General features: G+C 41.0%; 1 protein-coding gene across 1 annotated transcript in view; it reads left to right on the top strand.

Annotated features, from left to right (window-relative positions):
- LOC101851170 (dystrophin) overlaps positions 1 to 12500 on the top strand; it is a gene marked incomplete at both ends in the record, with an annotated part of 78372 nt that overhangs the window by 62496 nt on the left and 3376 nt on the right. Inside the window, 5 exon segments of the mRNA XM_013090589.2 lie at positions 1057 to 1212; positions 5993 to 6157; positions 7638 to 7820; positions 8933 to 9088; positions 11703 to 11861. Of these exon segments, the coding sequence (XP_012946043.2) occupies positions 1057 to 1212; positions 5993 to 6157; positions 7638 to 7820; positions 8933 to 9088; positions 11703 to 11861 (819 nt within the window).

The following is a 12500-nucleotide window of genomic DNA, read 5'->3' as shown; positions in this document are numbered from 1 at the left end:
AAGGACTTTCAAGCTATTGGAATTGCCAAACTTTGGCAGCCATTTTCTCGCTTATTTTCCCTCTGAAACCAGGCGACCCTGACCTCCTTCAATTGCAGATAACTCGACTTCTATTCAAGATAGATGGGTATTTTTTTAATCATCGAAAGCAAGGGAAATAAATCAGCTTTCAGATGACACTACTAACTACACATGCCCAACATTTGACGAGCGCCTGATTCCACCGTGTCGTGCACAAATGTCCACGCTTAGTGAACTCTGGCGTTGTCTTTCCTCCTCTTTCCTCTTCTTCTTCCTCCTCTTTCCTCCTCCTCCCATCTTTCTTCTCTTTTCCATAGCTTTCTTATTAGCCTAATCTATATTTGTCCTTGTTGTTTACCCCTCCTCCTCCTCTACTTCTTCTTCCTGCTCCTCCTCCTCTACTTCTTCTTCCTGCTCCTCCAACTCTCCTTCCCTTTCCTACCTCCTCTCCCCCCTCCCTCCTGAGTTTTCCCCCCTGTCTCTGAACTGTCTGATGCCCCTAATGTCTGTCTGACACACAACTGTCTGACGCCCCTAACGTCTGTCTGATGCCCCTAATGTCTGTCTGACACACAACTGTCTGATGCCCCTAATGTCTGTCTGACACACAACTGTCTTATGCCCCTAATGTCTGTCTGACACACAACTGTCTGACGCCCCTAATGTCTGTCTGACACACAACTGTCTGACGCCCCTAATGTCTGTCTGACACACAACTGTCTGACGCCCCTAATGTCTGTCTGACACACAACTGTCTGATGCCCCTAATGTCTGTCTGACACACAACTGTCTGACGCCCCTAACGTCTGTCTGATGCCCCTAATGTCTGTCTGACACACAACTGTCTGATGCCCCTAATGTCTGTCTGACACACAACTGTCTGATGCCCCTAACGTCTGTCTGATGCCCCTAATGTCTGTCGGACACACAACTGTCTGATGCCCCTAATGTCTGTCTGTCTGTCTGACACACAACTGTCTGATGTCCCTAATGTCTGTCTGACACACAACTGTTGGTCCTACTTTGCTGTGACAGAAATTCTACCGCACAATGAGCGAGCTCAAGCCGGAAGTGGAGACGGTCTTGAAGACCGGCCGCCAGATTGTAGAGCACAAGCAAGTGGACTTTCCCGATTGTTTGAGCAAACAGCTGGATGCCATAAAACAGCTCTACAATGAGCTGGGGGCGCAGGTACCACAGGACTTGACTCTTTGAACTTTACACTGTGAACTTTGAACTTTTGAACTTTGCTGCTGTAGGCAGCAGGGTTTTTGGATGGGCTGTTGATGTTTGGCATGGCTTTGGGTTTGTTTTGGCAACCGTTGGTGGTTTTTGTGTGTTTTTTTTGGTGTTCAGTTACGGGTAGATTTAATGTATTCATTTTTATTTTCTTGTTTACAGTAGTTCTGTCACCACAGTTTGTCGGCCTGAAGAGTTTCCCTCTTGGTTACATTTCTTTTTTTTTACATTCTTTTCCGTTTCCAGTACGTTATTGCCTAAATTCTCTCTCGTTTTACTCCAAAATCATTTCTCTCTCTATTGTATGGACGAATACCTCTCTAACACATTTCTCGTTCTCTTTATTAATACTATGCGGTGTTTTCAAGCTTACTAAAGCCCACTTTCTCATAAGCTCAGTTTACGTATATGTCTCTGATTAGCATAGAAACATTGACACTTACAGATGTAGAAACATTGACACTTACAGATGTAGAAACATTGACACTTACAGATGTAGAAACATTGACACTTACAGATGTAGAAACATTGACACTTACAGATGTAGAAACATTGACACTTACAGATGTAGTAACATTGACACTTACAGATGTAGTAACATTGACACTTACAGATGTAGTAACATTGACACTTACAGATGTAGTAACATTGACACTTACAGATGTAGAAACATTGACACTTACAGATGTAGAAACATTGACACTTACAGATGTAGAAACATTGACACTTACAGATGTAGAAACATTGACACTTACAGATGTAGTAACATTGACACTTACAGATGTAGAAACATTGACACTTACAGATGTAGTAACATTGACACTTACAGATGTAGTAACATTGACACTTACAGATGTAGTAACATTGACACTTACAGATGTAGAAACATTGACACTTACAGATGTAGAAACATACAGACATAATAATAATAATAATGATAGATAGCATTTGTATAGCGCATATCCCCGCTCAACAGCAAGCTCTATGCGCTTCACACTATATTTTTACCCCAGCAGACCATAGAACACTCCGAAACATTCTCAGCTTCCCGGGAAGCATACAGTGCGAGCAGCCGATTAAGCGCTCAAACACTAACAAACTGACAAGATCTTTCGCAGAATCAAAGACGTACAGACATAGCAATATAGTGGAGGAAAATGTACCGTTTCTTAGTACAAATGTTTGACTATTACAAACCTCCACTCTCTTGGTCTCAGTTTGATCTACTGTGGTCAGAGATTTGTCTCTCACGCGAGGAACAAGGACAAAAACCGGGCAGTTCTCTCTCACAACTTCTCACACACACACACACATGCACACACACACACACACACACACACACACACACAGGCACACACACTCACCAAACACATATACGCACACACACATGCGCACACATGTGTGGACCCAGTAGGAGAACATTCCTAACCGCATGACAAGAGATGAGTGGCACTAACAGAAACAGGAGGAGAACATCTCAGTCTCAGTCTCAGTCTCAGTCTCAGTCTCAGTAAGATCAGCGTTTGGAGTCTTCTCTTATTGGTAGCATCACCTTAATTAATATGCCGTCAACTTTATATGCATGATAATATGTAATTGATATGTCAGTTTCTTCTCAAGCTTATGAAATAAATGACAGTGGCACAACTGTGTGAGCTAGAAGAATCATTACTTTGAGATACATTGGGCTCAAGCTGCTACTTTTGTATCTTTCTTATTCTATATATCCTGGACTTTTTAATAAAGAATAAATTTCTTTAACTTATCAAAGCACTTTTTTTTCCCTGTTTTGGCATGAGGATAAGTCACTTTTAAAAACGACATAATGCAATGTTCAGGCTGAAATCCCTAGTCCCATTTTCCAATTTTACATTATGCAAATACGTCTCATGGCCATAAAATGTGGTAGGGAATGTTTGAATTTACTGTCTAAATTACTGAACAACGGTCTAAATTACTATACAACAGTCTAAATTACTATAATGTTATTCTCTAGATAAAGACTGTACAACAGTCTAAATTACTATAATGTTATTCTCTAGATAAAGACTGTACAATGGTCTAAATTACTATAATGTTATTCTCTAGGTAAAGACTGTACAATGATCTAAATTACTATAATGTTATTCTCTAGATAAAGACTGTACAACGGTCTAAATTACTATAATGTTGTTCTCTAGGTAAAGACTGTACATCAGTCTAAATTACTGCCTAGTGATTCTCTAGGTAAAGGCTGAACAACGGTCTAAATTACTATACCACAGTCTAACTTACTCTACTGTGATTCTCTCGGTAAAAAATAAACAGTCTAAATTACTATACCACAGTCTAACTTACTCTACTGTGATTCTCTAGGTAAAAAATAAACGGTCTAAATTACTATACCACAGTCTAACTTACTCTACTGTGATTCTCTAGGTAAAAAATAAAGCTTGAGGATTCACTGTTCTTTTGTCGTTCTACGTTAGAGTTTTCACCTTGTGTAGTTGTGCTGGGAGAGTTGGGGGCTTGTCAGTTTCTACAGTTGAGCAATTTTACATCTACAAAGTTCAATGTCAAGATTTTGTGCTTAAGAAAAAGAAAATTAAAAAACCCATTACATAATGTAATTACTACTGAGTTTATGATTTTTTTAGTTTAAGCCATTTTTGTTTCTGCGAGTTCAAAATTATTCTTTAAGTTCATGTTGAATTTACAGCACAGAAAGATGATAATATTGTCACGTTAAACTGATTTTTAAAAAATCCTTTTTCTTAATTGTTTCGAATTTACCAGCTTATGATGCAACCATTCCTTACATGTTCTTTTAATTTTTTATATGAACATTCTAGAGATTTACAAGGTTTTGGTGACTTTGATTGTCTTTGCTAATAACGTAGGTAAGACTTTCAGTAATGTGACATACCAGTAGTGATATAGGTAAGACTTTCAGTAATGTGACATACCAGTAGTGATATAGGTAAGACTTTCAGTAATGTGACATACCAGTAGTGATATAGGTAAGACTTTCAGTAATGTGACATACCAGTAGTGATATAGGTAAGACTTTCAGTAATGTGACATACCAGTAGTGATATAGGTAAGACTTTCAGTAATGTGACATACCAGTAGTGATATAGGTAAGACTTTCAGTAATGTGACATACCAGTATTGATATAGGTAAGACTTTCAGTAATGTGACATACCAGTATTGATATAGGTAAGACTTTCAGTAATGTGACATACCAGTAGTGATATAGGTAAGACTTTCTGTAATGTGACATACCAGTAGTGATATAGGTAAGACTTTCTTTAAATATACAGTAAGTGATGTATGTAAGACTATCTGTAATGTTATATAATACTAATGGATGTGCATGGTTTTCATTATCTTCTATAGTAACATACTTTATTCCTGCATGAAATGTGAGTTATGTTATAACAAATTTAGATGTATTTATGGTGAGTTATCTCCTCCTATGTGCAGACTGTGATTAGTTACATGTTGTGATTAGTTCAAGTGTAGTTTCATGCAGTTATTTGTCATGTGTAGTTTCATGCAGTTATTTGTCATGTGTAGTTTCATGCAGTTATTTGTCATGTGCAGTTTTTTAAGCTACGTGTAGTGATTTGTTGTGTGTAGTCTGGAGGTGTGTTCAAGGCTTGTGGTTCTTATTGTCTGTCTGTGTCATGTTTGTACTTTGTTGATGTTTCAGTCTCGGTTCTCGGTGCATGGCATGTGTTTGTCATCTTCTCTATCTGTTTCGTTCCTATTGATTCTAGAATTAATGCAACCAAAGTCGGATTTTCTTCTTTCTTTTCTTTTCTTTTTTTTTCTTTTTTTAGTTCGTGTTTTACGGCGCTCGCAACTACATAAGGCCATATGAGCGCGTCTGATTTTCTTGTGAGAATTATAACTTCCCATTTGTTGATGAGCGTGCACGGTCTTGCAGTACTTGTTCTGTGGAAGGCTCGAGTTTCCCTGTTGGGAGAAATATTGAGATCCGCTAACGTCTGAGAAAGTTGTTCGTTTTCCTTCTGAGAGATTGATACCTCTCTTTTTTTCTAGTAAGTGTTTGATGGCGTTCTAGTAAGTGTTTGATGGCGTTCTAGTAAGTGTTTGATGGCGTTCTAGTGTTTTATAGTGTCTAGCAAGTGTTTGAAGGCGTTCTAGTAAGTGTTTTATGACGTTCTAGTGTTTTATAGTGTCTAGCAAGTGTTTTATGACGTTCTAGTAAGTGTTTTATGGCGTTCTAGTAAGTGTTTTATGGCGTTCTAGTAAGTGTTTTATGGCGTTCTAGTAAATGTTTTATGGTAAGTGTTTTATGACGTTCTAGTAAGTATTTTATGACGTTCTAGTAAGTATTTTATGACGTTCTAGTAAGTGTTTTATGATGTTCCAACAGCATAAGGTCAGATGAGTTCGTGGGACACGTTAAACATTTTCAGTTTGGTAAGAATTAATTTGGAATTTTGCGCGGGTGGCGGCCGAAGCCTGCTCTTATCAATGTGAAGTGCTGTAGTTGACAAGCTCTTGCTGCACAGGGAACTAGGAGGCCGGCTGTTGCTGTTGGGAAATTCAGCTCTCTCTGTGAGGTTGGCGGAGTTGTATTTGTCTGTGTGACTGTTTGTTGACATTTTGTATTTGTCTGTGTGACTGTTTGTTGACATTTTGTGTTTGTCTGTGTGACCATAATTTGTTTACATTTTGTGTTTGTGTGACTGTTTGTTGACATTTTGTCTTTGTGTACAGATCAAACAGAGCAAGGCTGCCCTGGAAAAGTCTCTGAAGTTGTCCAAGAAGTTGAGGAAAGAGCTGGCGGCGGTGCAGGAGTTTATCGACACCTCCAACAAGACTTTAGAGGACAGGGAGGACAAGGGAGAGACAAATGTGGATGAGGAGCTGAGATACATTGTGGTGAGTTTGGGCCATGTGCATGTTTTGTGTTTTAACCTGAACATTTTGTCTTTTATGCTGTTCATTTTGTGTTTTATGTGTTTTGATTTATACTTTATGTTTTATATTTTAGGCTGTATGTATTATGTTTTATATGTTATGTTTTACGCTGTATGTTTGATGTTTTATGCTCTATGATTTATGTTTTACGTTTCATGCTTTATTTTGTATGCTGTATGTTTTATGTTTTATGGTGCTTTAGATTTTGTCGCCTGCGTGTGATACACATTGCTCTAGGTGGTCGTGAAGCTCACACATAGCCAACTGATTCGCAGGTCCCGAAATTTGTCCTGAGAATTTTTATTCTTTTATATTTAAAATATGTAAGTAGGGAAATTCATACTTAATGAAAAGATTTCCACATCCCACTCGTTTCGCTGTGTGCATGCTAGACTGTGTATGTGTCACGGCGGGGCGGCACCGGGAACTCGTCAATTTGGAGCATATGGAGACACCTGTATAATAATATTGAAGGTTGCTCAGTTACCTTGCTCTTGATGAAATAAAAGCAGCCTTGTATGGTGAAAGGCCTCAAAGATCCACGATGTGTTGACGGGGGCTTAAGTCGTTTCCAAAACTCCTTCTGCTTTAACTAGTGTTTTCTGCTTGAGGTAGTTCTCTAGTGTTTTCTGCTTGAGGTAGTTCTCTAGTGTTTTCTGTTTGTTGGACGAAACCTGGTTGTTGTGTCATCTGTCCGTCAAAAAGCTGTGTTGTTGTGTCATCTGTCCGTCAAAAAGCTGTGTTGTTGTGTCATCTGTCCGTCAAAAAGCTGTGTTGTTGTGTCATCTGTCCGTCAAAAACCTGTGTTGTTGTGTCATCTGTCCGTCAAAAACCTGTGTTGTTGTGTCATCTGTCCGTCAAAAACCTGTGTTGTTGTGTCATCTGTCTGTCAAAAACCTGTGTTGTTGTGTCATCTGTCCGTCAAAAACCTGTGTTGTTGTGTCATCTGTCCGTCAAAAAGCTGTGTTAAAAAGTTGTGTTGTTGTGTCATCTGTCCGTCAAAAAGCTGTGTTGTTGTGTCATCTGTCCGTCATAAAGCTGTGTTGTTGTGTCATCTGTCCGTCAAAAAGCTGTGTTGTTGTGTCATCTGTCCGTCAAAAAGCTGTGTTGTTGTGTCATCTGTCCGTCAAAAAGCTGTGTTGTTGTGTCATCTGTCCGTCAAAAAGCTGTGTTGTGTGTGTCATCTGTCCGTCAAAAAGCTGTGTTGTGTGTGTCATCTGTCCGTCAAAAAGCTGTGTTGTGTGTGTCAGTGTGTCAGACAAAACCTATTTTGTGTGTGTCACTTGTCAATGTTTTAGACAAAACCTGTGTTGTGTCAGTGTGTCCGACAAAAACCTGTGTCGGTGTGTCATGTGTCACTGTCAGTGTGTCAGACAAAACCTGTGTCGGTGTGTCATGTGTCATGTGTCAGACAAAACCTGTGTTTTTCTCCCCCCATCAGGCCAGCCAGGAGGAAGTGGTCCAGAAAGAAGCGGCGCTAGCCTCGGTTCACGACCTCATTCACCAGCTGCAGGACTTGTCAGATGAGGTGGACGTGAGGGAGTCGCGGGACCACGCCCGCCAGCTGACCCAGGACATGCATGAGTTGTCGCAGAGACTGGTCAAACACAAGACCAAGGTCCAGGTAGGACAAATGTCCTCTCTCCCCGCACGGAGTAACATGGGAGGCAGCGTGGGGAAACCAGGCGCTCGTCGAAATAGTCAGAGTGAAAAAAATAGTGGCATTTTCCCCGCAGATTAGGGAATTTTTATGGATGCCTTGATTTTTGCTTCAACACTTTTCATGCCCATTAGAGAACACAATTCTGTGTGGATTGTACAGAAAAATGTTGATAAAAGGCACAAAAAATGTACATTTTTAGTTTCCACGGACCCTCAAGCTAAGGAAATAACTCATCTGAAGCAAAAACGACAGAGGGAAAGACGAGAAGTAGGAAAGACAAGAAGTAGGATCTACCAGTGGTGCCCTCTAACCACCTTCTTTTTCTGTGGCTGGGCTCCTCTGGAGGGCGGCACTTTGCCACATAGTCACATATGTAACGACCTCTGTGGTTTGGTCCATAGCACATCTCCTCCAAGCACCCACAAGTCATGGGAGATGAAGTCAATCATTTACAATTTGGATTCTATCAGCTAGATGAAGTCAGTCATTTACAATTTGGATTCTATCAGCTTGATGAAGTCAGTCATTTACAATGGGGATTCTATCAGCTAGATAAAGTCAATCATTTACAATGTGGATTCTATCAGCCCACTTGTGGGGCATTGTTCCTTCCTGTGACTGCCAAAATCCACTGCTGAGTTTGGTGGCATTGTCTGAACCAGATTTCGTTGTTTGTTCACCTCAAATATCGAATCACTGGAGCAGAAAAGATTTTGTTTGTAGAATCATTATTCTGATAGTAAGTACAGCTTGCTCACAGCATCAGATAAGTCTGTCAGTGTCTTATTGGTGAACATGTTATGTGTTGCAAGGATTTCTCATACACAGTCGTCACCACCATCAGTCGTCATCACCATCAGTCGTCACCACCATCGTTAAAGAGAAAATTGGTTGCAGGTTGTTGTGTTGGAATGGTGGTGGTAAGAGCAGGTTGTTGTGTTGGAATGATGGTGGTAAGAGCAGGTTGTTGTGTTGGAATGGTGGTGGTAAGAGCAGGTTGTTGTGTTGCAAGTGCTGTAAAAACTCTTACTAGAACGGAAACTGAAGTATTCCTTGTGTGCTTTTTCCCCCAGGAGAATACGCTTGCCCTGGAGACCCAGTTTGTGGACTTCCAGACGCAGATCATGAAGATCAAAGAGTGGCTGGGGCGGGCGGAGACGATCGTGGGCGCTCACAGCCGGCTGTCTGAGCAACAGCAACGCCTGACCCCGCACAGGGAAACCATCAAGGTAATCACGGGATGTAGGTTCAAGGTGACCAGGGGATGTAGGTTCAAGGTGACCAGGGGATGTAGGTTCAAGGTGACCAGGGGATGTAGGTTCAAGGTGACCAGGGGATGTAGGTTCAAGGTGACCAGGGGATGTAGGTTCAAGGTGACCAGGGGATGTAGGTTCAAGGTGAACAGGGGATGTAGGTTCAAGGTGACCAGGGGATGTAGGTTCAAGGTGACCAGGGGATGTAGGTTCAAGGTGACCAGGGGATGTAGGTTCAAGGTGACCAGGGGATGTAGGTTCAAGGTGACCAGGGGATGTAGGTTCAAGGTGACCAGGGGATGTAGGTTCAAGGTAATCACGAACTGTAGGTTCAAGGTGACCACCAACTGTAGGTTCAAGGTGACCACCAACTGTAGGTTCAAGGTGACCACCATCTGTAGGTTCAAGGTGACCACCATCTGTAGGTTCAAGGTGACCACCAACTGTAGGTTCAAGGTGACCAGGGGATGTAGGTTCAAGGTAACCACCAACTGTAGGTTCAAGGTGACCTCCAACTGTAGGTTCAAGGTGACCACCAACTGTAGGTTCAAGGTAACCACGGGCTGTGTCAAGGTGACCAGGGGATGTAGGTTCAAGGTGACCAGGGGATGTAGGTTCAAGGTGACCACCAACTGTAGGTTCAAGGTAACCACGGGCTGTGTCAAGGTGACCAGGGGATGTAGGTTCAAGGTGACCAGGGGATGTAGGTTCAAGGTAATCACGAACTGTAGGTTCAAGGTGACCACCAACTGTAGGTTCAAGGTGACCACCAACTGTAGGTTCAAGGTGACCACCATCTGTAGGTTCAAGGTGACCACCATCTGTAGGTTCAAGGTGACCACCAACTGTAGGTTCAAGGTGACCAGGGGATGTAGGTTCAAGGTAACCACCAACTGTAGGTTCAAGGTGACCTCCAACTGTAGGTTCAAGGTGACCACCAACTGTAGGTTCAAGGTAACCACGGGCTGTGTCAAGGTGACCAGGGGATGTAGGTTCAAGGTGACCAGGGGATGTAGGTTCAATGTGACCAGGGGATGTAGGTTCAAGGTGACCAGGGGATGTAGATTCAAGGTAACCACGAACTGTAGGTTCAAGGTCGGCGGGTTTATTCAGGTGTCTGAGGAGCTGAATTTGTCTCTTCCTAATTTTTTATTATTATTATATTATGGATGTCTACTTATGTGTTAGCGTTTATCTAAAGAGCGTAGCATGTACACAGGGAGTGTATCAGAACTCTTAGCATCAAATGGCAGAATAATAATAATAATAATAATAATAGCATTTATATAGCGCAAATCCACGCTCAAGAGCATGCTCTATGCCCTTTACAACTATTATTACCCCAGCAGACCCTCTGAGAACACTCTGAAACATTCTCGGCTTCCGCGGAAGCATACAGTGCGAGCTGCGGATTTCACGCGTTCAAACACTATCAAACTGACAAGAATAAAGTACCGGACACCGAAGTTCTCAAATGAGAAAATGCTGAGAGCCTGTTTTCTTAGCTCCAAAGTACTTACCGTCAGTGAGCAGGCCATGTAAGATTGCTTGATTTCAGAATCCCAAAAGCAATATTCTGTTCTGAACAGTTCTCAGGGAAGCGTAAGGTTAGTGCACCGGAAAAGTGCTACAAATACACCCTAAAAATATCTCTGAAGGACTTCAACATAAACCCTTCTTCATGGGAGAGCCTAGCTCCTGACAGACTCAGCTGGAGAGCAGCAGTCACAGTGGGCAGCAAATCACATGAGGCTTTGCAAACTAGATATGCTGAAACCAAGAGAGAAGCCCACAAGAGGAACTGAAGCTTTTGAATGCTCAAAATGTGGCAAACTTTTCTCTGCCAGAGTTGTCTCACTGGCCATAGCATAATAATAATAATAATAATAAATAGCATTTATACTGCGCATTTCCATTTCCTTAAAGATGCTCAATGCGCATTACAATGAAAAAGACATCACATCTTAAAAATTAATCGACACAAATGTGTACGTAAAACAAAGTATTATATATATGATATAAATGCATATGTGTAAAATTTTATACCAGAAAAACAGTCTCGCAGTGAGGTTGAAAATGTGTTCACTAAAAATATACAATGCAATAAAAGCATAAGCTACAAGTTATTCTAACCTTCTTCTCATTCTTCTATTTCACTTGAGAAATATTCTCTACTGCGGATGTGTTGGTTATTGTCAGACTTTGATGGACTCATTGTAATTATTGTATGCTGGTATTGTAAAGCACCCAGAGCTGTATTGTACAGGAGTGGGCACTGAAGAAATTATCCGCATTATTATTAATATTATTATTATTATTATTATTATTATTACTATTATTATTATCATTATTATCGTCATTATTACCCTTATTATTAGTAGTAGTAGTAGTAGTAGTATTATTATCATTATCATAAATTATTTATCTTAAAAAAATTTTTTTTTTTAATTGTATTTGTTATTATTGTTATTATTATTATTATTGTTATTATGATTGTTATGATTATCATTATTGTTATTACTAGTACTATTATTTTCATGATTGGGCGTCGTTTAGAGATAACCTTGTGTTTTGTCCCCGCTTTGCTCAGACGATGCAGAAACAGATGAACGACCTGCGGAGCCAGGTGGACGAGATCCGAGACCAGGCCATCGACCTCATGTCCAAGAGCGACTGCTACAACCGCATGGTGGAGCCTGAGCTGTCGCATATCAACCAGCGCTGGGAGGAGCTGTCGCAGAAGATTAGGGTGAGGATGCTGTTGTTGCTGCTGCTGCTGCTTCTCCTGCTTCTCCTGATTTTTCCTTTTCTTCTTCTTCTGGTTCTTGTTCTTCTTCGTCTTCTTCTTCTGCTCCTTCTCCTTTTAGTGCAGAATTACGTCCTAAGAAGTTGTTTGATAAAGCTGAAATTATTGTATTTTTTTAGAGTGATCTCAGAGTTTTGCAAAGAGGTTTGTTTCCCAATGGTCGCTGATGCTTACGTTTCTAGTTTCTAGCATTGACTTTGAGACATCAGTCTTCTCTTCTGTAACACCCCCCCCCCCCCCCTTTCCAGTACACCTGGAGCTAACTACTATCATGCCCCAGCAAAGCACGCAGTCTGTTCATGTTACAACAGCACACATCAACATCATTTCTGTAAAGGACGTGTGTGGCATTTGCTGTGGTCATCCTGTCCACCTTTTCCTATCTTTCAGCCTTCCTCTTTACTTTAAGCACAAAGCCTTTGAAATGAGCTAATTGTGCTAATATTATGTCATTAAACTTCATACCTCCCTTCCCCCTCCCCCTTCCCCTTTTCTCGCAACCTTCCAACTGATTTAATAAATAGCTCTGCAGAGAACTGAGATCTATCTCCGTCTGGAGTAAAAATGAAAAGTTTACACGCC

Source organism: Aplysia californica, unplaced genomic scaffold (assembly GCF_000002075.1).
Source record: "Aplysia californica isolate F4 #8 unplaced genomic scaffold, AplCal3.0 scaffold01353, whole genome shotgun sequence".
NCBI classification, from domain to species: domain Eukaryota; kingdom Metazoa; phylum Mollusca; class Gastropoda; order Aplysiida; family Aplysiidae; genus Aplysia; species Aplysia californica.
Note: the sequence above shows the minus strand (reverse complement) of the source record. Positions and strands in the feature narration are given on the sequence as shown.